We start from the raw sequence: 23,426 nt of genomic DNA, 5'->3' as shown, positions 1-23,426 counted from the left end.
CATCTTGAAGGGCCTGCACCAGAGACTGTGTGTCCAGAGACCCTGACTCCTTCCTCCAGGGACTGCCCGCACCTGTTCTCAGCTGTGCTCCTCCTTCTGTGGAAGCAAAATTGTCCTTGCAACTCTCAACTTTATCATCATCAGGAATGAACAAATTTTCTGCTCTTCACCAGGATAATTGCATCAACCCCATGTGTTTACTAAATGTCTCCTGCAAAAATGCAATTGTTCTCTCATGTAGGATTCTTACAGAAACTGAAGCAATTCTCTCAGCTGAAGTAGAAATGACTAATTTGGAGTGGCTCTGTCTAAATTTGGGATCAAAGGAGAGTCTCTGTTTCAGGTGGGAACAGATGAGTGGCTAGTATGTTGCTATGCACCTGTTTTTTTTTTTTTTCCTGCAAGTTGGTTCCATAATGTAGTAACCCAGCGGGGAGGTGTGTGGAGCTCACAGCTGTAGAGGCTGAAGTCCAGGATCAGACAGTGAGAATGTTGTGCCATCAGGCATCCTAATATTGTGAACATCATACAGTGTTCAGGCATCCTAATATTGTAAACACGGATGGGAGGGACCCCATCCCCACACAGGACATCAGACGAGACCAGGGCTCACTCTAGCAGCACTGTGCTCTGTGCTGAAGCTGGGGACCCAGGAGATCTACTGTGATCTCCTCCATAGCAGATTCCCCAGAAATGAACAAATCCCACTAGGCCTCACTCGCAGAGCTCCCTCACTTCTCCCACGGTCACCCTGGAATCACTCCAAAACACACACACCTTTGAGGACACACTCTGCCACAGGCAGAGGAGGGAGGTTTCCTTCCACATGCATTGTAGGCCTGATGACACAGAACCTGTTGTTCAGGATGAAGCCAGTTGTGTAAAACAGGTATTTTGAGACTTTAGAAGACTCAGGCCAGTTTTAAACACAGCTCATGCAGACAGTCCTTTTGTTCCTTTGGGATAGAGGCTACTGATCATACATTCTGTATGAAAATAGTTACTTCCGTGTGTGTGTAGGCTGCTAACTTCTCATTGGTCCACTTGCAGTAGAGAAGCTCTGTAGTTTATGTAGCATCTTATGAAAAGTTTTTCTTACATTGCCTGAACTCTGGAGATCTAAAAGGGAAATCATGCACAGACCACTATCAGGGAGATTCTGCCCTATGTTTCCTTCCAGTAGTTGTACAATGGAGTTTGCATCTGATGTCAGATCCTGTTATTCCATGCTTTCCATGTAAACATCCAGACCATGCACCCCCTGTCAGTGCTGTTATGTTGGGGCCATGCTCAGCACTGAAGCTGTGAGGACAAACCACATCCACCCCCAGCAGGCTACTCCCAGCATTCCGTGTGGTTCTGTTCAGGGCACTGGAGACCTCAGCTTCCTCCATGAGGCCCTGACGTTGAATCCACTCATGGTGGGAGTCATCACTGGATGCACTCCCCAGAGGCGACACCATTCCACATCTCCCAGGCACCTGTGCTAGTTTTACTCAGTGGTGGTCAGTGTGGGGGTCCCTGGGGCAAGGAGACCTGATCAGACCTCCTGACTCAGTGCTCTCCTGCAGGCACTGGGGCTCCAGCAGTGTGGCCCTTCCACCTGTCCTTACCCTCCTGCAGAGGAAGAGCCCACCCTGTCCACCATGTCCTCTCTCTCTATGCTGCTGGACCCTGTCCTGACTGTCACTTCCCCACGTGCCATGCTTCTTCTCCCCAATCCTCAGCTTTGGGGGTGGAGCCATCCCCTGAAGATGCAGACTTCTGTGTCTTGGGGGATCATGCTGGCACAGTGTCTGGGGTGGACTCTGCTCACGAACATTTTCTACAGGATCCCACCAGGACATTGGTCATGATGGTTTCCTCCTGCAGGTGAATCACTTTCCTACTCAGTGGACACAGAGGAGCAGGGTCTGGGGTATTGAGGCTGAGGATGCTTTTCCTGCAGAGCCGTGAGCAGAGCCATCACTGCTTGGTGTGTGTGTGTGTGTGGTCGCTCCAACTGAGCAGCTGAAGGCTGCATGTTAGGTGGAACTTACCCTCCATACTTGATGCACGGAGCCTCCCATCATGCATGTGGGGACCTCACCACCCAGTGATCCCATTGAGAGGGGCTCTAAGGAGGGGACAAGTCCATGAAGATTCTTCCTGCATTGAAGGGACTATGAACCTTAGAGAGACCCTCCCATACATTTGTGGTTCCTGGGGCTGCAGGAACAGGAATCTGGTATTGGGTGCCAGAGTCACATGTGAGACCCTTTTACTCCCTTGGGGGAGGTGCATATCTTAAACAATGCAACTCATTTTATTATTTATCTTATATCCATGAAATTTGATAACAGTTAAGATTAATGTGCTGCACATTTGTGCAAAATACAATATACTTACTCTAATTTATTTCAGTTTTACTCTTATCAGATTTTCAAATATTTTGCTTAAGAACTAAGAAACCCTCATTCACCTGTGCCCTGCAGGACCTGCAAACTCAGTGCCTTCAACTTCTGCCCCTGGCAAACCTACATGATGCTCAGCACTGAACTGGATGAAATCTGTTGTGAAGGAGCCCAAATGGGCTCAGGCCTTAATGTGACTGGAGGAGGTGGGCCAGGGCTGGGTGACACAGGAGCAGTGGACAGCACTGTGGGATGTCATATTTGCTCTTGGCGTAGTTGTGATGAAGAGTGAGAGAGGCACAGGTGAGTCGCACTCACCACACACTTTCAACATGTTGGGCTGCCTCTGTATCTATCACAACTCGACAGCATTGGGAAGCAAATTGCCCAGCAGAGAAATTGTGAAGAACAGACAGACAGACACCAGCACATGGAACACCACACTCAGATGCACCTGCATGAAACCTGGTCCCCTGTGCATCTCTCTGTCAAAAACAGAATCCAGCCAAAGTGCTCCATGTTCATGAGCTAACTGTTGTGAATGAGGTCACTGTAGTTGGAGATGGGACTGCAAATGTCTAGACATGGCACCCTCAGATCGCTTGGACACATCCCTCAGACTTCGTATTCCCTGTAAGCAACAACAGGATTTGGCAATTTTTTAAAAAGATTTATTTTATTTACTTTATTTATTTAAATGACAGAGTTACAGAGAGAGGTAGAGACACACAGAGAGAGGTCTTCCATCCACAGGTTCTCTCCCCAGTTGGTCACAATGGCCAAAATTGTTCCGATCTGAAGGCAAGGGCCAGGAGCTTCTTGGGGTCTCCCATGTAGATTCAGGGGCCCAAAGACTTGGGCCATCTTCTACTGCTTCCCAGGCCATAGCAGAGAGCTGGATGGGAAGAGGAGCAGCCAGGACTAGACCGGCGCTCATTTGAGATGCCGGCGCTTCAGGCCAGGGCTTTCACCCAATGTGCCACACACCAGCTAAAGTATGAGACTGGTGAACTTTTGGGGTGGGAGTTCACGGACTGGCACTTTTTGGTCCATAACTGATATTTCATTGGTGTTAATATCCAGCACACAGGTGTTTTGATGTGTACTCAATTCTTAACACACACACGAAAACCTAAAAAGCCATGCATTGCTTTTTTTAAAAAAAGTTATTTCAATGACATTCGACTTCAAATTTGGAAGAAACACATTCATGTGCCACTATCTTCAAAGACTGCTCTTACATAAATCCTACCCAGTCACAATTTAACATCATATACACGAAAAACTCCCTATTTCAACCCTTCACAGCACATTAACAAATTCATTAGGTAAACCGGACAACCACAACCAATGACGGTACAGAGCGCACATCGCTCCTGGAGCTGTTAGGTGGAGTAGGAAGTCCTGTGTGAGGAACAGAGGTGTAGAGTGTGGAGGTGCCTCCTACCAGACTAGAGCCCCTGGACACAGCACAGCCTGTCTGTGATTCCTTCAGTAACTGTGCACGTGTTCAAGGGAGGTATCACTCATGCCAGTATCACATTTCTGTGCTTGTGCAGACACAACACAGGGGCAGGCACTGTTGTGCAGTGAGCTGAGCCCTTGTTGGGAGCCCACACCCTGTGTTGGAGTGATGGCTCAAGAACCAGCCTCTCCACCTCAGGCCCTGTGACCGGAGGGTAAAAACGTAAAGGTGGGGCTGGTGCTGGGACATAGTATGTTGCAGACCAAATCTGCAGTACTGGCGTCCCACATGTGCACCGGTTCAAGTCCCAGCTGCTCTACTTCCAATCCAGCTCCCTGCTACAGCCAGGGAAAGCAGTAGAAGACAGCCCAAGTCCTTGGTTCCTTGTACCCGCATTGGGATCTGGAAGAAGCTCCTGGCTCCTAGCTTCCAAGTCGCTAAGGTCTAGCTGTTGTGACTAATTGGAAAGTGAACTAGAGGAAAGACGATTGCGCTCTCTCTGTGTGTGTCTCTCTCCATCTCTCTCTCTCTCTCTCTCTCTCTCTCACTCTCTCTCTCTCTCTCTGCCTCTAGTTCTCTCTGTGTGTAACTTTGACTTTCAAATAAATAAATAAATGTTCAAAATATAAATTAAGGGCCCGAGCCAGGGCTCACTTGGCTAATCCTCTCTCTGCGGTGCCGGCATCCCATACAGGTGCCAGGTTCTAGTCCCAGTTGCTCCTCTTCCAGTCCAGCTCTGAGCTGTGGCCCAGGAGGGCAGTGGAGGATGGCCCAGGTGCTTATGCCCCTGCACCCACATGAGAGACCAGGAAGAAGCACCTGGCTCATCTCTTCGGATTGGAACAGCACTGGCTGTAGCTGCCATTTGGGGAGGGAATAAACAGAAGAAGACTTTTCTCTCTGTGTCTCTCTCTCGCTGTCTATAACTCTACCTCCAAATAAATAAATATATGTTTATATAAATTTTAAAAAGATGAATGAAATGCTTTTCTGTCCATTATCTCACAACAATTTCCAGGTCTCATGGCATTAATCGGCTACTTAAGACGCCAGACACCCTCGTCTGCCCTGGGCCCTGTCCTGTCTGAGGCATCTGAACCCATGCCTGCTATACAGGGGCAGCACATGCAAATAGGGCTCCCTCTGCCCATGAAAACCAGCCCAGCCCTCACCCTGCAGCTCTGGCACAGGAGCTCCAGCCCCAGCACTCCTGGGTGTCCACTCAGTGATCGCACTCAACACAGACGCTCACCATGGAGACTGGGCTGCGCTGACTTCTCCTGGTCGCTGTGCTCAAAGGTAATGATGGAGAACGTGGGGCACTGAGTCTGAGAGAGGACGTGAGTGAGAGACACAGAGAGTGTGAGTGACAGTGCCCTGACCAGGATGTCTGTGTTTGCAGGTGTCCAGTGTCAGGAGCAGCTGGAGGAGTCCGCAGGAGGCCTGGTCAACCCTAGAGGATCCCTAACACTCACCTGCACAGCCTCTGGATTCTCCCTCAGTAGCTACAGCATGGGCTGGGTCCGCCAGGCTCCAGGGAAGGAGCTGGAATATATCAGAATCATTAGTAGTGGTGGTAACACATACTACGCGAGCTGGGCGAGAAGCCGATCCACCATTTCCAGCAACACGCCCAGAACACGGTTTCTCTGCAAATGAACAGTCTATTTCTCTGAAAGGGACACAGTGAGGGTCCTCAGGCTTAGCCCAGACACAAACCTCCCTGCAGGGACGTGAGGCTCCATCAGGGGGCGCACAAGATGCACTGAACCAAGAATCTGGTCCTGCACAGGTGCAGAGGGAGATGAAGCCCTGGTTTCAGGTCAGGGAATTGAGGTTTCCTCTCCTTTAACACTTTTCAGGGAATAATTCTACTTTTTTGTTTCCGACTGACTGCAGATTCCATGGACACCTCCCTGGGATTTCATATTCATTGTACCATCCAATGGTGTTTGAAGATCATGTAATAATTGTTTCTCGTTTTTGATGCTTTTCCATATGGTTTTACTAATTAACCTGACACAGACTTGTACCAGGGTTATCATCTCTCTCTACCTCCATAAAACATGTCAGCTCTGGTATGTCTGGTAATAGCCATTCTAACAGGAGCGATGCAATGTCTCAATGTGCTTCTAACATGGACATACATGATGGTCCCAAATTGATAGCATTTTATATGTCTGTCTATATATCTTCTTTAATAATTTATAGAAATGATATAAATTTTAAAATTTATCATTTTATTTGAGAACTTGTCTTTATGTATTTGTCCAAATCCACTAAGAGACTGAGACTGACAGTGATTTTCTAATTCCTGCGTCACTTCCCAGATGGCTGCAAAAGATTCAGTTGGGTCAGGTGACAGCCAGGTGCTTGTAATTCTGTCCAGGTCTCCCACGTGGGACTACTTGGAACCTCATCTACAGCCTCCCAGGGTGTGCTTAGCAGGAATCTGAAACTGGAACCAAACTAGGACACAGCACTAAGCATCCAGACACGGGAGGCAGGAATCCCACAGGCTCACTCCAGTGCTGCTCCTGTCACCACCTTATCATCACTGCATGTACACAATTGATTTCTTCCCTTGGGAGTCAGTTGTCTGTGTTCATTCAACATTAGCAAACAGGCTCCTAATCATATGTATAATTAATCTTCAATTATTTTAAGTATCTATTTATTTTATTTTAAAGACAGTGTTATAGCAACAGAGGAAGAGACCAACAGATGGAGGGAGAATCTTCCTTCCACTGGTTTCCTTCATGAATGTCTCTAAGACTGGAGATGGCTCAGCCTAAAGTCAGGAGCCTGGAACTTCCTCCAGATTCCCACAGGGCTGGAAGGTGGCAAACCCTTGGGTCATGGTAGACAGTGATCTCCTTTGCACTTCCTCCCTCTGTGAGTTCAAGCTTGTGGACTGCATATTTAACTAATGTCACATACTGTGTGTCCACATGTACCTGGATCATTTCTTTTAGTATGTATGCTCCAGGTTGACCCACATTTCCTGATGACAGAACAACCTCCTTCTTAATACTGAATAATATTCCATGTCCAAATGGGAAAGAATCCATTCACTGTTTTATGCACACTTGATCTTTGTTGACTGAACTATTGTGAGCAAAGCTACAACCTGAACACAGGACTGCGGCTCAATTGTGCCACAGTGACTTCTACCCAGTGCTTGACCTCAACTCAGAGTCATTATTACTAGACACAGGGAAGAGGGGGGAAGAGGGGATGCCTGATACCAGGACACGAAGCACCACCAAAGGCAGGAATAATTCTGCCCACACCACAGTGGGCTGACTCAGTTCACCACAACCCATGACAGGTTCCACAAATAACTAGAACTGAGGTCTCCAGGCCTCCCAACAGAGTGATGGAAAGGAGGTGGAAATGTGAATGACAGTGAGTTCATCTGTGCCCATTTCTACCATGCACATTCCAATAGCACACAAACCCCACCACCATGTACAGTGTTCTGTGTTCAGGAACAATTTTAAATAGTTTAAATAGTTTTTAAACTTTAAGGCAATGGATGAATAAGGAAACAAAACATAGTTAACCTTAAAAAAATACACTTGCAGTCCTTCATCTGTTTAAAAGGGGGGGCCGGCATTAGGACAAAATTGGCTAAGTCCCCACTAGGGACACCCGTGTTCCCGTCACAGAACTGACTGAGCCCAGCCTCACGGCTTCCCACACTTTTCCCTCATAATGCATCATGGGAAACTGTAGATGATGCTACAAGCAAAGGAGCCCATACCACCGACGTTGGAATTACAGACACAGTTTCTTGCTTCAGGGTTCAGAAAGACTAACTCCTAGGGGCCATAGGCATTTGGGATGTCTGGGGCTGTCAACCCAAAGGCAGAAATCTCCCATTGTCACCTTTTCTGTCCATCTCTACATTTCTGTCTCTCTCACCCCTTCTCTCTCTATCTCTGTCCCAATGTCTTTCATATAGATGATAAGGAACTAATGGTTATTTAAGTAAATGAGGAACATGATATTGCTAACACTCGATATGAAGGGTACACACATATTAAAATGAAACAAGGTCATTGCCTTCAATCTTTTAAAATTATGATAACATAAACATTCATATGATCTGAATCATATCATAGCCATCAGCCTACAAACCTAGGACACCATGTCTGCCCTGGGCCCTGTCCTATCTGAGGCATCTGACCCCATGCCTGCTATCTAGGGGCAGCACATGCAGATAGGCCTCCCTGCGCCCATGAAAACCAGCCCAGCCCTCACCCTGCAGCTCTGGCACAGGAGCTCCAGCCCCAGGACTCAGTGATCGCACTGAACACAGACACTCACCATGGAGACTGGGCTGCGCTGGCTTCTCCTGGTCGCTGTGCGCAAAGGTAATGATGGAGAACGCGGGGTACTGAGTCTGGGAGAGGATGTGAGTGAGAAACACAGAGAGTGTGAGTGACAGCTTCCTGACCAGGACGTCTGTGTTTGCAGGTGTCCAGTGTCAGGAGCAGCTGGAGGAGTCCGGGGGAGGCCTGGTCACGCAAGGAGGAACCCTGACACTCACCTGCACAGTCTCTGGATTCTCCCTCAGTAGCTATGGAGTGAGCTGGGTCCGCCAGGCTCCAGGGAAGGGGCTGGAATGGATCGGATACATTTGTATTAGTGGTAGCGCATACTACGTGAGCTGGGTGAATGGTCGATTCACTATCTCCAAAACCTCGAGCACGGTGGATCTGAAAATGACCAGTCTGACAGCCTCGGACACGGCCACCTATTTCTGTGCAAGAAACACAGTGAGGGGCCCTCACACTGAGCCAAAACACCAAACTCCTGCAGGCGCGCGCGGCTCCACCAGGGGGCGCATAAGACGCACTGAGCGCATATTCTGGTCCTGCACAGGCGCAGAGGGAGATGAAGTCCTGGTTTCCTGTCAGGAATTGGGGTTTGCTCTCCTGTAACAGTTTTGAGGGAAGAATTGTACTTTTTGATTCTGTCCCTCCCAACTTCAATGACGGGGAGAAACTTTGATGTAAAAGGAAGAAGTCCTAATTGAACGATTTAGTACATGGACAGCGACTGTGCTCACCAGGATCAGAGATGTGGGAATATTGAGCACACTATTGAATCTCTTCCAACCTGAAACAGGACAGCACCCTCAGGGCACTGAAAGCTTTGGACAGTTTCAGTTTTCCCTGTATAACCAGGGACAGCTGAGACAGGGCCGTTGATCTGTTAAACAGCAACTATACCACTCATCCCTCTCCAGCCACAACCAGCAAGTGTGCACTGAACCAACCTTTGACTCTACATGTGGGTGATCCACACTCACTTTCTGCAGACGTTAACCCGACCTGCATTTCCCCTTTAATCCTGGAACAGTCTGTGGTCCCTGTGTGAATGTCACAGCACTCAGGAATGTACTGCAGCTCAGCTGTGTCTCAGGCTGAGCTTCTGCAGGCCCCTGGGAAGCCTACAGGGACTTCCTCATCCTCTAGGTCCTGGGACCCTCCTGGGGGCTACCTGCCTGAACTCAGGAGGGAAATGCACTGGACATCAGCAGTCAAGGTCATAACTGAATGGAAAGTGTTGAGTGTGCACTTCCAGCTGATCTGGTTCTGCTCCAGTGTCATGAGACCCCCTGCACCTGTTGTGGTTGAGGGAGAGCAGAAAGTGGGACACACAGTGGCTGTGCACTCTGGGGCTGGAGTCCACATCACGGGGAGCTGTGTCTGTGGCTCCAGCATGATGACCAGTGTCCTGAGGCTGAATCACAGCTGCAGGAAGAGCCAGTCCCAGAGACCATGTGTCCAGAGTCCCTACTCTTCACTCCATGTCTATGCTGACTGGCATCATCAATCCATTTGGAGGCTTTCTTTAATATACAGAGGGAGTCCCCCAGGCTGCATATCAAAATTCTGGACACAGCCCATTTGCACGCTTTCCCATAGTTGTACTGACAGTGCACCTGGAAGACAGTAAATGATGGATCTGTTATGACGCCCCATCACCAAGGTGGGAACACTGATGCAGTTCCATGCTCCTGGGTTCCAGCTGCCAAGCCTTGAGTTCACTGCCTTCATTTATCATCTCCATAAAACATTGGGAAGCACAACACCAGCATTTTCCGTTTTAGCCATTTTATTTTTATAAATGTTTGATAAATATTAATTTGATATATACATATGAGGTACAATTATGTCTTGTCATTCTTATTGACATGTTCATCACAAAATCCACATGTTTCCATGCTAGGATGTCAGTTGTCTCCTGTTTTTTTTTTTTTTTTTGACAAGTAGAGTGGACAGTGAGAGAGAGAGACAGAGAGAAAGGTCTTCCTTTGCCATTGGATCACCCTCTAATGGCCACCGCAGATGGTGCGCTGAGGCCGGTGCACCACGCTGATCCAAAGGCAGAAGCCAGGTGCTTCTCCTGGTCTCCCATGTGGGTGCAGGGCCCAAGGACTTGGCCCACCCTTCACTGCACTCCCTGGCCACAGCAGAGTGCTGGCCTGGAAGAGGGGCAACCGGGACAGAATCCGGCGCCCAACCGGGGCTAGAACCCAGGGTGCTGGCGCTGCATGTGGAGGATTAGCCTAGTGAGCTGCGGCGCCGGCCAGTTGTCTCCTGTTTTGGAATTCAGTAGACCCAATATTCACTTCACTGCTGTCACCATGCTGTACAGTAGATCCTCAGTGTGTGGATCCTGTGGGACTGAATCTCTGACCTTGCTCCAATGTCTCCTCTGTTCCATGCCCTTTTCTTTCATTATGGATTCCTTCTTCCATGAAAATTTCACTGGATTATATGTGTGAACACTCGCGAACGACGCTGCTTTAATTGCACATGGAAGTGCAGATGTGTTTGCCATAGTGACTGTGAATCCCATGCACATCTCCCTGGGATTTCACATTCCTTCTACCCAAAATGCTGTTTGAAGATCCTGTGATAACTGTATGTCTCAGTTTTTGATGACTTTCCATAATGGATTTACTAATTTACCTGACTCCAGCCTTGTGCAACCAGAGTGGTCATCTCTCTTCCTTCACAAGAATTGTCAGCTCTGGCTTGTCTGGTAATACTCATTCTAACATGAAGGATGGGACATCTCATTGTGCTTCTAAAATGTACATACATAATGATCTGAGATTTATGGCATTATATGTTTGCTTTTATATCATTTCTTAAAATTATAGATATAATATACATTTAAAATTTGTAGATTTTATTTTAAAATTTGTCTTTATGTATTTGTCTAAACCCACAAAGAGAATGAGACTGACAGTGATCTTCTAACTCCTGGTCAATTCCCAGAGGGATACAACTGCTTCATTGGATCATGTGACAGCCAGGGGCTTAGAAGTCTGTCCAGGTCTCCAAAAGGGAGTACTTGGAACTTCACCTATGGCCACCAGAAACAAACTAGGATGCAGCACTAAAGAACCTGACACGGGAGGCAGCAATCCCACATGCTAACTCCAGTGCTGCTCCTGTCACCACCTTATCAGTCACTGCATTTAAGCAATTGATTTCTTTCCTTGGGATTCACTTGTCTGTGTTTATTCAACATTTGCATGTAGGCTTCTAATGATATGGATAATTAATCTTTCATTTATTTTAATATCTATTTATTTTGTTTGAAAGGCAGTGTTATAGCAAGAGAGGAAGAGACCAACAGATGGAGAGAGAATCTTCCTTCCACAGATTTCCTTCCTGAATGGCTGTATAGGCTGGGATGGCTCAGCCAGAAACCAGGACCCTGGAACTTGCCCCAGTTTCCCACAGGGCTGGAAGGAGACAAACCCTTGGGTCATGGTAGACAGTGATCTCCTTTGCACTTCCTACCTCTGTGAGTTCAAGCTTGTGGACTGTATATATAACTAATGTCACATACTGCGTGTCCACATGTACCTGGATCATTTCTTTTAGTATGTATGCTCCAGCCTGACCCTCGATTTCGTAATGACAGAATGACCTCCTTCTTAGTACTGAATAATATTCCATGTCCAAATGTGAAAGAATCCATTCACTGTTTTATGCACACTTGCTTTTTGCAGATTGAACTATTGTAATCAAAGCTGCATTACCTGAGGCCAGCACCACTGCTCAATAGGCTAATCCACCTCCTGCAGCTCGGCACCCGGCTTCTAGTCCCGGTCGGGGCGCCGGATGCTCTCCCGGTTGGTCCTCTTCCAGTGCAGCTCTTTGCTGTGGCCCGGGAGTGCAGTGGAGGATGGCCCAAGTCCTTGGGCTCTGCACCCACATGGGAGTCCAGGAGAAGCACCTGGCTCCTGGCTTCAGATCAGTGCGGTGCACCAGCCACAACTCGCTGGCCGCAGCGCCTATTGAGGGTTAAACAACGGAAAAAGGAGGACTTTTCTCTCTGTCTCTCTCTCTCTCTCACTGTCTAACTCTGCCTGTCAAAAAAAAAAAGCTGCATTACCTGAATGCAGGACTGCGGGTCAATTGTAGCACAGTGACTTCATACCCAGTGCTTGACCTCAAATCAGAGTCATGATTACTAGACATGAGGAAGAGGGGGGAACAGGGGACGGCTGATACCAGGGCACAAAGCACCACTCAAAGGGAGGAATAATTATGCTCTGTGCCTCAGTGGGCTGCCTCAGTTCACTAGAACCCAGATCATGTTCCACAAATAAGTAGAACTGAGGCCTTCAGGCCACCCAACACAGAGTGATGGAAAGGAGGTGGAAATGTGCATGACAGTGAGTTGATCTTTGCCCACTTCTACAACACACATATTCCAATAGCACACTACACACCACTAACGCATACAGTGTTCTGTGTTCAGGAACAGTTTTAAACTAAGGCAATGGATGAATAAAGAAACAAATCATAGTTAACGAATCCACTTGCAGTCTTTCATCTGTTTAAAAGTGTGCAGCAGGCACTAGGACAAAATTGGCTAAGTACCCACTAGAGACACCCGTGTTCCCATCAGAGTGTTGCTTGAGCCCAGCCTAACAGATTCCAATACTCTTTCTTGATAATGCATCATGGGAAACTGTAGATGACCCTACAAGTGAATGAGACCCTACCGCCAATGTGGGACACACAGTTTTCTGCTCCAGGTTTTAGAAAGTCTAACTCCTAGATGTCTCAACATTTATGTTTCTCTCACTCCTTCTCTCTCTGTCACTGTTTCAATATCATTAGAAGAGTTAATAATGAACCAACGGTTACTTTAAAAATGAAGGACATGAAACTGCTAACACTGCATATTAAGAGTACACACATATTAAAGTGAAATGAGACATTCGCCTTCAACTTTTTAAAAATATTAATAATGTAAAATTTGACTTGATCAGAGTCCTATCATAGCCATCGCCCTAAACCCCCAGGACACCCACGTCTGCCCTGGGCCCTGTCCTGTTGAGGCATCTGACCCCATGCCTGCTATACAGGGGCAGCACATGCAGATAGGCCTCCCTCTGCCCATGAAAACCAGCCCAGCCCTCACCCTGCAGCTCTGGCACAGGAGCTCCAGCCCCAGCACTCCCAGGTGTCCACTCAGTGATCACACTCAACACAGACGCTCACCATGGAGACTGGGCTGCGCTGGCTTCTCCTGGTCGCTGTGCTCAAAGGTAATAATGGGGAACGCAGGGCACTGAGTCTGGGAGAGGACGTGAGTGAGAGACACAGAGAGTGTGAGTGACAGCTTCCTGACCAGGACGTCTGTGTTTGCAGGTGTCCAGTGTCAGGAGCAGCTGGTGGAGTCCGGAGGAGGCCTGGTCACACCTGGGGGATCCCTGAAACTCTCCTGCAAAGCCTTGGATTCACCATCAGTAGCTACAACATGCAATGGGTCCACCAGGCTCCAGGGAAGGGGTTGGAGTGGATCCGATGGATTAGTAGTGGTTGGTAGCACATGGTACGCGAGCTGGGCGAATGGCCGATTCACTATCTCCAGCGATAACGCCCAGAGCACAGTTTGCCTACAACTGAACAGCCTGACAGCCGCAGACTTGGCCTTGTATTACTGTGCCAGAGACAGAGTGAAGGCCCTCAGGGTGAACCCAGACACAAACCTCCCTGCTGGGGCACGTGGCTCCACCAGGGGGCGCACAAGACGCACCGAGAGACTCAGACCCAGGACCAGATGCAGTGGGAGGTGAATCGCTGGCTCCGGTCCGGAAATTGGGGTTTGTGGTCCTCTAAAGCTTTCCTACATACCGATCTGGATGGATGATTCTCTCCCTAACACCGATCACCGAGCAGAAGTTTTGGTATCATGGGAAGAAGTCACATGAAGAAAATGGAGTTGTTTCTGGAGGAATGAATGACATCTCTGGGGTCCCCAGCATCTGAGACCTGAGGGACCTCTGGGCACCCAGGGAGGCTTTTCCAGTTAGTACCATCATGCAGTACCCCAGATAGGAGCAAAAAGGTTTATTGAGCTCACAGCTGTAGAGGCTGGAAGTCCAGGATCAGAGAGTAAGAATGTTGTGCCATCAGCCATCATAACATTGTGAACAGCATGGCAGTCATCAGGCATTCTATTATTGTGAACACGGATGGGAGGGACCCCATCCCCACACAGGACGTCAGACGAGACCAGGGCTGACTCTAGCAGCACTGTGCTCTGTGCTGAAGCTGGGGACCCAGGAGATCTACTGTGATCTCCTCCATAGCAGATACCCCAGAAGTGAACAATCTATTTCTGTAAACATCCAGACCATGCACCCCCTGCCAGTGCTGTTACGTTGGGGCCATGCTCAGCACTGATGCTGTGAGGACAAACCACATCCACCCCCAGCAGGCTGCTCCCAGCATTCCATGTGGTCCTGTTAGGGGCACTGGAGACCTCAGCTTCCTCCATGAGGCCCTGACGTTGAATCTACTCATGGTGGGAGTCGTCACTGGATGCACTCCCCAGAGACGATGCCATTCCACATCTCCCAGGCACCTGTGCTTCTTTACTCAGTGGTGGTCAGTGTGGGGGTCCCTGGGGCAAGGAGACCTGATCAGACCTCCTGACTCAGTGCTCTCCTGTAGGCACTGGGTCCCAGCAGTGTGGCCCTTCCACCTGTCCTTACCCTCCTGCAGAGGAAGAGCCCACCCTGTCCACCATGTCCTCTCTCTCTATGCTGCTGGACCCTGTCCTGACTGTCACTTCCCCACGTGCCATGCTTCTTCTCCCCAATCCTCAGCTTTGGAGGTGGAGCCATCCCCTGAAGATGCAGACTTCTGTGTCTTGGGGGATCAGTGCTGGCACAGTGTCTGGGGTGGACTCTGCTCACGAACATTTTCTACAGGATCCCACCAGGACATTGGTCATGATGGTTTCCTCCTGCAGGTGAATCACTTTCCTACTCAGTGGACACAGAGGAGCAGGGTCTGGGGTATTGAGGCTGAGGATGCTGTTCCTGCAGAGCCGTGAGCAGAGCCAGCACTGCTTGGTGTGCGTGTGTGGTCTCTCCAACTGAGCAGCTGAAGGCTGCATGTTAGGTGGAACTTACCCTCCATACTTGATGCACGGAGCCTCCCATCATGCATGGGGGGACCTCACCACCCAGTGATCCCATTGACAGGGGCTCTAGGGAGGGGACAAGGCCATGAGGGTTGCTGCCTGCATTGAAGGGAATAGGACATTTGAAAGACCCTTCAGTAACTCAAGGTTTAACTCTCACACATGAGTCAGTAAGGAAGAGAGAGAGACACTCCCACTCACTGCACTTTCTCCAATGTCGCTGTGGCCAGGTCTGCCTCCAAGCCTGGCCCAGTTTCAGGACAACAATCAAGTGCATCTACTAGAGTGACAGGGGCCAAATATCTTCCATAAATTTCTGATTCCTGGGGCTGCAGGAGCAGGAATCTGGTACTGGGACCCAGAGCCACATATGAGAACCTGGCACTCCCCTGGGTAATGTTTGCATCTTAAACAGTGCAACTTTCAATTTATTATTTCCTTTATTTCCATGAAATTTGATGACACAGTTAAGACTAATACACTGCATATTTGTGCAAAATATCATATTCTTACTCTGCTTTACTTTTTTAACTATAATTTAATGAATATAAATTTCCAAAGTACGACTTATGTATTACAATGGCTTCCCCCCCATAACGTCCCTCCCACCCACAACCCTCCCCTTTCCCACTCCCTCTCCCCTTCCATTCCCATCAAGATTCATTTTCGATTCTCTTTATATACAGAAGATCAGTTTAGCATAAATTAAGTAAAGATTTCAACAGCTTGCTCCCACACAGAAACATAAAGTGAAAAATAATAGATGATTTTTTTAAATGATGATGAAATCAGATCAGACCTATTGTCATGTTTAATCCCAGTGAGAGTCAGGTTGGGAATTGATAATTTCTTTCTTTTTTTTTTACAAAAGATCATTTTAGTATGCATTAAGTAAAGATTTCAACAGTTTGCACCCCCATAGAAACACAAAATGAAAAATACTGTTTGGGTACTCAGTATAGCATTAAATCTCAATGTACAGCACATTAAGGACAGAGATCCTACATGAGGAGTAAGTGCACAGTGACTCCTGTTGTTGACTTAGCAAATTGACACTCCTGTTTATGGCATCAGTAATCTCCCTATGCTCCAGTCATGAGTTTCCAAGGCTATGGAAGCCTTTTGAGTTCTCCGACTCTTATCTTGTTTAGACAAAGTCATACTCAAAGTGGAGGTTCTCTCCTCCCTTCATAGAAAAGTACCTCCTTCTTTGAAAACCTGTTCTTTCCATTGGGATCTCACTCACAGAGATCTTTCATTTAGGCTTTTTTTTTTTTTTTTACCAGAGTGTCTTGGCTTTCCATGCCTGAAATACTCTCATGGGCTTTTCAGCCAGATCCGAATGCCTTTAGGGTTGATTCTGAGGCCAGAGTGTTGTTTAGGACATCTGCCATTCTATGAGTCTGCTGAGTATCTCACTTCCCATGTTGGATCACTCTCCCCTTTATTTATTCTATCGGTTAGTATTAGCAGGTACTAGACTTGTTTATGTGCTCCCTTTGACTCATAGTCCTTTCATTATGATCAATTGTGAACTGAAATTGATCTCTTGGACTAGGGAGATGGCATTGGTACATGCCACCTTGATGGGATTGAATTGGAGTCCCCTGGTATGTTTCTAACTCTACCATTTGGGGCAAGTCAGCTTGAGCATGTCCCAAATTGTACATCTCTTCCCTCTCTTATTCCCACTCTTATGTTTAACAGGGATCACATTTCAGTTAAATTTCAACACTTAAGAATAACTGTGTGTTAATTACAGAATTAAACCAGTCATGTTAAGTAGAACAGACGAAAAAACTACTAAGAGGGATAATGTATTAAGTTGTTCATTAACAGTCAGGGCTATGCTGATCAAGTCACCATTTCTCATAGTGTCCATTTCACTTCAGGAGGTTTCCTTTTTGGTGTTCAGTCAGTTGTCACCGATCAGGGAGAACATATGGTATTTGTCCCTTTGGGACTGGCTTACTTCACTCAGCATGATGTGTTCCAGATTCCTCCATTTTGTTACAAATGACTGGATTTCATTGTTTCTTACTGCAGTATAGTATTCTAAAGAGTACATATCCCATAATTTCTTTATCCAGTCTACCGTTGATGGGCATTTAGGTTGGTTCCAGGTCTTGGCTATTGTGAATTGTGCTGCAATAAACATTAGGGTGCAGACCACTTTTTTTGTTTGCCAATTTAAATTCCTTTGGGTAAATTCCAAGGAGTGGGATGGGTGGGTCGAACGGTAGGGTTACCTTCAGGTTTCTGAGGAATCTCCAGACTTACTTCCATAGTGGCTTGACCAGTTTGCATTCCCACCAACAGTGGATTAATGTCGCTTTTTCCCCACATCCTGGCCAGCATCTGTTGTTGGTAGATTTCTGTATGTGAGCCATTATAAGCGGGGTGAGGTGAAACCTCATTGTGGTTTTGATTTGCATTTCCCTGACTGCTAGTGATCGTGAACATTTTTTCATGTGTCTGTTGGACATTTGGATTTCCTCTTTTGAAAAATGTCTATTGAGGTCCTTGGCCGATCCCTTAAGTGGTTTGTTTGTTTTGTTTTTGTGGAGTTTCTTGATCTCTTTAGATTCTGGTTATTAACCCTTTATCTGTTGCATAGTTTGCAAATATTTTTTCCCATTCTGTCGGTTGTCTCTTCACTCTCCTGGCTGTTTCTTTTGCAGTACAGAAACTTCTCAATTTGATGCAATCCCAATAGTTGATTTTGGCTTTGACTGCCTGTGCCTCCCGGGTCTTTTCCAGAAACTCTTTGCCTGTGCCAATATCTTGAAGGGTTTCTCCAATGTTCTCTAATAACTTGATGGTGTCAGGTCATAGATTTAGGTCTTTCATCCATGTTGAGTGGATTTTTGTGTACGGTGTAAGGTAGGGGTCCTGCTTCATGCTTCTGCACGTGGAAATCCAGTTTTCCCAGCACAATTTATTGAATAGACTGTCCTTGCTCCAGGAATTGGTTTTAGATCCTTGATCAAATATAAGTTGGCTGTAGAGGCTTGGGTTGATTTCTGGTGTTTCAATTCTGTTCCATTGGTCTATCCATCTGTTTCTGTACCAGTACCATGCTGTTTTGATTACAACTGCCCTGTAGTATGTCCTGAGATCTGGCATTGTGATGCCTCCGGCTTTGTTTTTGTTGTACAAGATTGTTTTAGCTATTCGAGGTCTCTTGTGCCTCCATATGAATTTCAGCATCATTTTTTCTAGATCTGAGAAGAATGTCTTTGGTATCCTGATTGGAATTGCATTGAATCTATAAATTGCTTTTGGGAGAATGGACATTTTGATGATGTTGATTCTTCCAATCCATGAGCATGGAAGATTTTTCCATTTTTTGGTATCCTCTTCTATTTCTTTCTTTAAGAGATTTTAATTCTCATTGAAGAGATCTTTAACATCCTTGTTTAAGTTTATTCCAAGGTATTAGATTGTTTTTGTAGCTATTGTGAATGGGATTGATCTTAGCAGTTCTTTCTCAGTCGTGGCATTGCTTGTGTATACAAAGGCTGTTGATTTTTGTGCATTGATTTTATATCCTGCCACTTTGCCAAACTCCTCTATGAGTTCCAATAGTCTCTTAGTAGAGTTCTTTGGATCCTCTAAGTAACGAATCATATCATCTGAAAAGAGGGATAGTTTACTTCTTCCTTCTCAATTTGTATTCCTTTAATTTCTTTTTCTTGTCTGATGGCTCTGGCTAAAACTTCCAGAACTATGTTAAATAGCAGTGGTGAGAGTGGGCATCCCTGTCTGGTGCCAGATCTCAGTGGAAATGCTTCCAACTTTTCCCCATTGAATGGGATGTTGGCCGTGGGTTTTTCATAAATTGCTTTGATTATATTGAGGAATGTTCCTTCTATACCCAATTTTCTTAGAGTTTTCATCATGAAAGTGTGCTGAATTTTATCAAATGCTTTCTCTGCATCTATTGAGATACTCATATGGTTTTTCTTCTGCAGTCTGTTAATGTGGTGAATAACATTGATTGATTTGAGAATGTTGAACCATCCCTGCATACCAGGGATAAATCCCACTTGGTCTGGGTGGATGGTTTTTCTGATGTTGTTGTATTCTATTGGCAAGAATTTTATTGAGGATTTTTGCATCTATGTTCATCAGGGATATTGGTCTATAATTTTCTTTCAGTGCTGCATCTTTCTCTGGCTTAGGGATTAAGGTGATGCTGGCTTCATAGAAAGAATTTGGGAGGATTCCCTCTTTTTTGATTGTTCTGAATAGTTTGAGAAGAAATGGGATTAGTTCTTCTTTAAATGTCTGGTAGAATTCAGCAGTGAATCCATCCGGTCCTGGGCTTTTCTTTGTTGGGAGGGCCTTTATTACTGTTTCAATTTCTGTCTCAGTTATGGATCTATTTAGGTTTTCTATGTCTTCATGGTTCAATTTAGGTAGATTGCCTGTGTCCAGGAATCTATCCATTTCTGATAGATTTTCCTGTTTGCTGGCATACAAGTCCTTGTAGTAATTTCTGATGATTCTTTTTATTTCTGTGGTGTCTGTTGTTACGTTTCCTTTTTCATCTCTGATTTTATTGATTTGGGTCTTTTCTCTTCTTTTTTTAGTTAGTTGGGCCAATGGGGTGTCAATTTTGTTTATTTTTTCAAAAAACCAGCTTCTCGCTTGGCTGATTTTTTGTAATGTTATTTTGCATTCAATCCTGTTAATTTCTTCTCTGTTTTTAATTATTTCTCTTCTCCTAGTAGATTTGGGTTTGGTTTGCTGCAGTTTTTCTAGGTCCTTGAGATGCACTGAAAGCTCATTTATTTGGCACCTTTCCAATTTCTTGACGGAGGCACCTATTGCTGTAAACTTGCCTCTCAGTACTGCTTTTGCTGTATCCCATAAGTTTTGATATGTTGTGTTGTTATCCTCATTTACTTCCAGAAAGTTTTTGATTTCTCTTTTGATTTCTTGAATGACCCAGTGTTCATTCAGGAGCATGTTGTTCAGTCTCCATGTGTTTGCATACTTTCTAGGGTTTCCTGAGTTGCTAATTTCCAGCTTCATTCCGCTGTGGTCTGAGAAGCTGCATGGTATGATTCTAATTCTTTTAAATTTGCTGAGACTTGCTTTATGGCCTAGTATGTGATCAATCCTAGAGAAGGTTCCATGCACTGATGAGAAGAATGTAAAGTCTTTAGATGTAGGATTGAAAGTTCTGTAGATATCTGTTAGATCCATTTGGGCAATAGTGTCGATTAAATCTGCTGTTCCCTTGTTGACCTTCTGTCCGGATGATCTGTCTATTTCTGAGAGTGGAGTATTGAAGTCCCCCAGTACTATTGTATTGGGGTCTAAGTCTCCCTTTAAGTCCCTTAACATATCTTTTAAATAGACCGGTGCCCTGTAATTAGGTGCATATACATTTATAATAGTTACATCTTCCTGTTGAATTGAACCCGTAATCATTATATATTGTCTCTCTTTGTCTCTCTTAACAGTTTTTGTATTAAAGTTTATTTTCTCTGATATTAATATGGCTACACCTGCTTTTTTTTGTTTCTGTTGGCATGGAATATCTTTTTCCAACCTTTCACTTTCAGTCTGCATGCATCTTTTTTAGAGAGAAGTGTTTCTTGTAGGCAACAAATAGTTGGGTTGTATTCCTTGAGCCAATCAGCCAATCGGTGTCTTTTAACTGAAGAGTTAAGACCATTAATGCTTAATGTGACTATTGATATGTAGTGACTTTGCCCTGCCATTTTCCCAGAGATATTTTCTAGTATATGCTTTGAGCTTCCCATGCTCTTTTACTGGTGGTTTTTCTCCTTTACCTTCTTTCATATTAATGGCCGTGTTTCTGTGTTTCCGAGTGTAGCACATCTTTAAGTATCTTTTGCAGGGCTGGACGAGTGGCCACAAAGTCTTTCAATTTCTGTTTGCTATGAAAGGTCTTTATTTCACCTTCATTCACACATGAGAACTTAGCAGTATATAATATTCTGGGCTGGCAATTTTTCTCTCTTAGCACCTGTGCTATGTCTCGCCATTCCCTCCTAGCCTGTAGTGTTTCTGATGAGAAGTCTGCTGTGAGTCTAATTGGAGATCCTCTGAGAGTAATCTGACGTTTCTCTCTTGCACATTTTAGGATCTTTTCTTTATGTTTCACTGTGGTGAGTTTAATTACCACGTGTCGTGGTGAGGATCTCTTTGGTCACGTTTATTGGGGGTTCTATGAGCTTCCTGTACTAGGATGTTTCTGTCCTTCTCCAAACCTGGAAAGTTCTCTGCTAGTATCTCACTAAAAAGGCCTTCTAATCCTTTTTCTCTCTCCATGCCTTCAGGAACTCCTAGAACTCGAATGTTGTTTTTTTTAATAGTATCCTGTAGATTCCCAACAATATTTTTTAGATTTCTAATTTCCTCTTCTTTTCTTTGGTTTGACTGTATGTTTTCCTGTGCTCTGTCTTCTAAGTCCGATATTCTCTCTTCTGCTTCACCCATTCTGTTTTTAAGGCTTTCTAGTGTGTTTGTCATTTGATCTATTGAGTTCTTCATTTCATTTTGATTTCTCTTCACTATCACACTTTCCTGTTCTACTAGTTTCTGCGTTTCATTTTGATTCTTCCTTAAAATTTCATTTTCATGAGAGAGATTTTCAATCCTGTCCAATAAGGATTTCTGTAGTTCAAGGATTTGCTTTTGAAAACTTCTAAATGTTCTTATCATAAATTTTTTGAAATCCGTATCTTGCATTTCTTCTATCTCATCATCTTCATAATCTTGGCTTGGGGTGTTTTGTTTATTTGGAGGCATCATAGTGTCATCATTGATCTTGTTCCCTCGATTTCTGTGTTTGTTGCTTGGCACAGTTAATTCTTCTTTCGTCATTGTGCGTTTTTTTAATTTTTTTTTATTTTATACTATGTCTGTGTTAAGTGGACTGCCTGCTGTTGGAGGATCCTTGGAGGCTTGAGATGGGTGTGGCCTGAGAGCTCTGCTTGGTTCTTCCAGGTTACGGGTGTGCAAAGGTGACACCCTCAGTTTATGTGTGGTAAATCTCTCTCTCTCTATTTATTTATTTATTTATTTATTTTATTTTATTTTATTCAGGAGGTAAGTAATACCGCACCACAAGGCTGTGCAGAATTGATGGTATTTAGCTTCTGATCTCTGGCTTCTACCCAAAGAGTCTGTGCAGGCTCTGTTTCTCCTCTGGCCTCCCACTGGGTTGCCTAGGCTACTGAATTGTAGTGACTCAGTTCCTTAGCTCTCCCCTGTTGTTATGTAAATCCAGAGAGGGGGCCTGCTCTTTGTCTCTTGCAAACCTTGCAAACTCTTGCAAACTCTTGCAAACCTTGCAACCTTGCAACCTTTTCAAGGTTGGTGGAGAGAGAACCCCCCCACCTTTTTTCCTTCTCTCCTGTAGCCAGTCTGGTGAACTTTCCCACTCCCCTCTAGATTCTGACCGCCATTTCCCCATCAATGTCACGGGTTACTGAGCTCACCTCCCCTTCCAGCGCCGATGTGTGGACTCAGAGCCCTGGGCATCCCAACTCTCCCTGCTGGTGTCTATGTGACATCCACTCCCCTTCCTGCACTGGCCCGCAGACCCTGCGGCTCCTGCGGCTCGGCTTCCACGCCGTGGGCGACCTTGTTCTCCCAGTAGGTCCTCCGAGTCATAGCCACTAGATCCAGAAGAGTTTCCTCTGCAATCTTTCCTGATCCTTTTTCTGAGGCTACCGTAACTCCACTTTTATTAAACTAAATTTTCCTGGACTATCGGTGCGCGCCCTCACTATTCCGCCATCTTCTCTGCTTTACTTTCAGTTTCACTCATATAAGATTTTCAGATATTTTGCTTAAAAACTAATAAAAACTCATTCACCTGGGCCCCACAGAACCTACAAACTCAAGACCTTCGACTTCTGCCACAAAACTTGCATGATGCACAGGGCTGAACTGGATGAATCTGTTGTGAAGGAGTCCAAAGGGATTCAGGCCTTAATGTGACTGGAGGAGGTGGGCCAGGGCTGGGTGACACAGGGGCAGTGGGCAGCACCGTGGGATGTGATATTTGCTTTTGGCATAGGTGTGATGAGGAGCGAGAGAGG

General features: G+C 45.7%; 1 protein-coding gene and 1 gene segment (V, D, J or C); both read left to right on the top strand.

Annotated features, from left to right (window-relative positions):
* Positions 1–23,426, top strand: part of LOC103346896 (immunoglobulin heavy variable 3-23-like) — a 504,788-nt gene that overhangs the window by 140,533 nt on the left and 340,829 nt on the right.
* LOC100353328 (immunoglobulin heavy variable 3-11) overlaps positions 8,155–23,426 on the top strand; it is a 215,931-nt gene continuing 200,659 nt past the window's right edge. Inside the window, exon 1 of the mRNA XM_070065664.1 lies at positions 8,155–8,237. Within this exon, the coding sequence (XP_069921765.1) occupies positions 8,192–8,237 (46 nt within the window). The 5' untranslated portion in view covers positions 8,155–8,191. The remainder of the gene's footprint in view (positions 8,238–23,426) is intronic.

This window comes from Oryctolagus cuniculus, chromosome 20 (genome assembly GCF_964237555.1).
Source record: "Oryctolagus cuniculus chromosome 20, mOryCun1.1, whole genome shotgun sequence".
In the NCBI taxonomy this organism is placed as follows: Eukaryota; Metazoa; Chordata; class Mammalia; order Lagomorpha; family Leporidae; genus Oryctolagus; species Oryctolagus cuniculus.
This window is presented reverse-complemented; position numbering and strand designations above follow the sequence as displayed.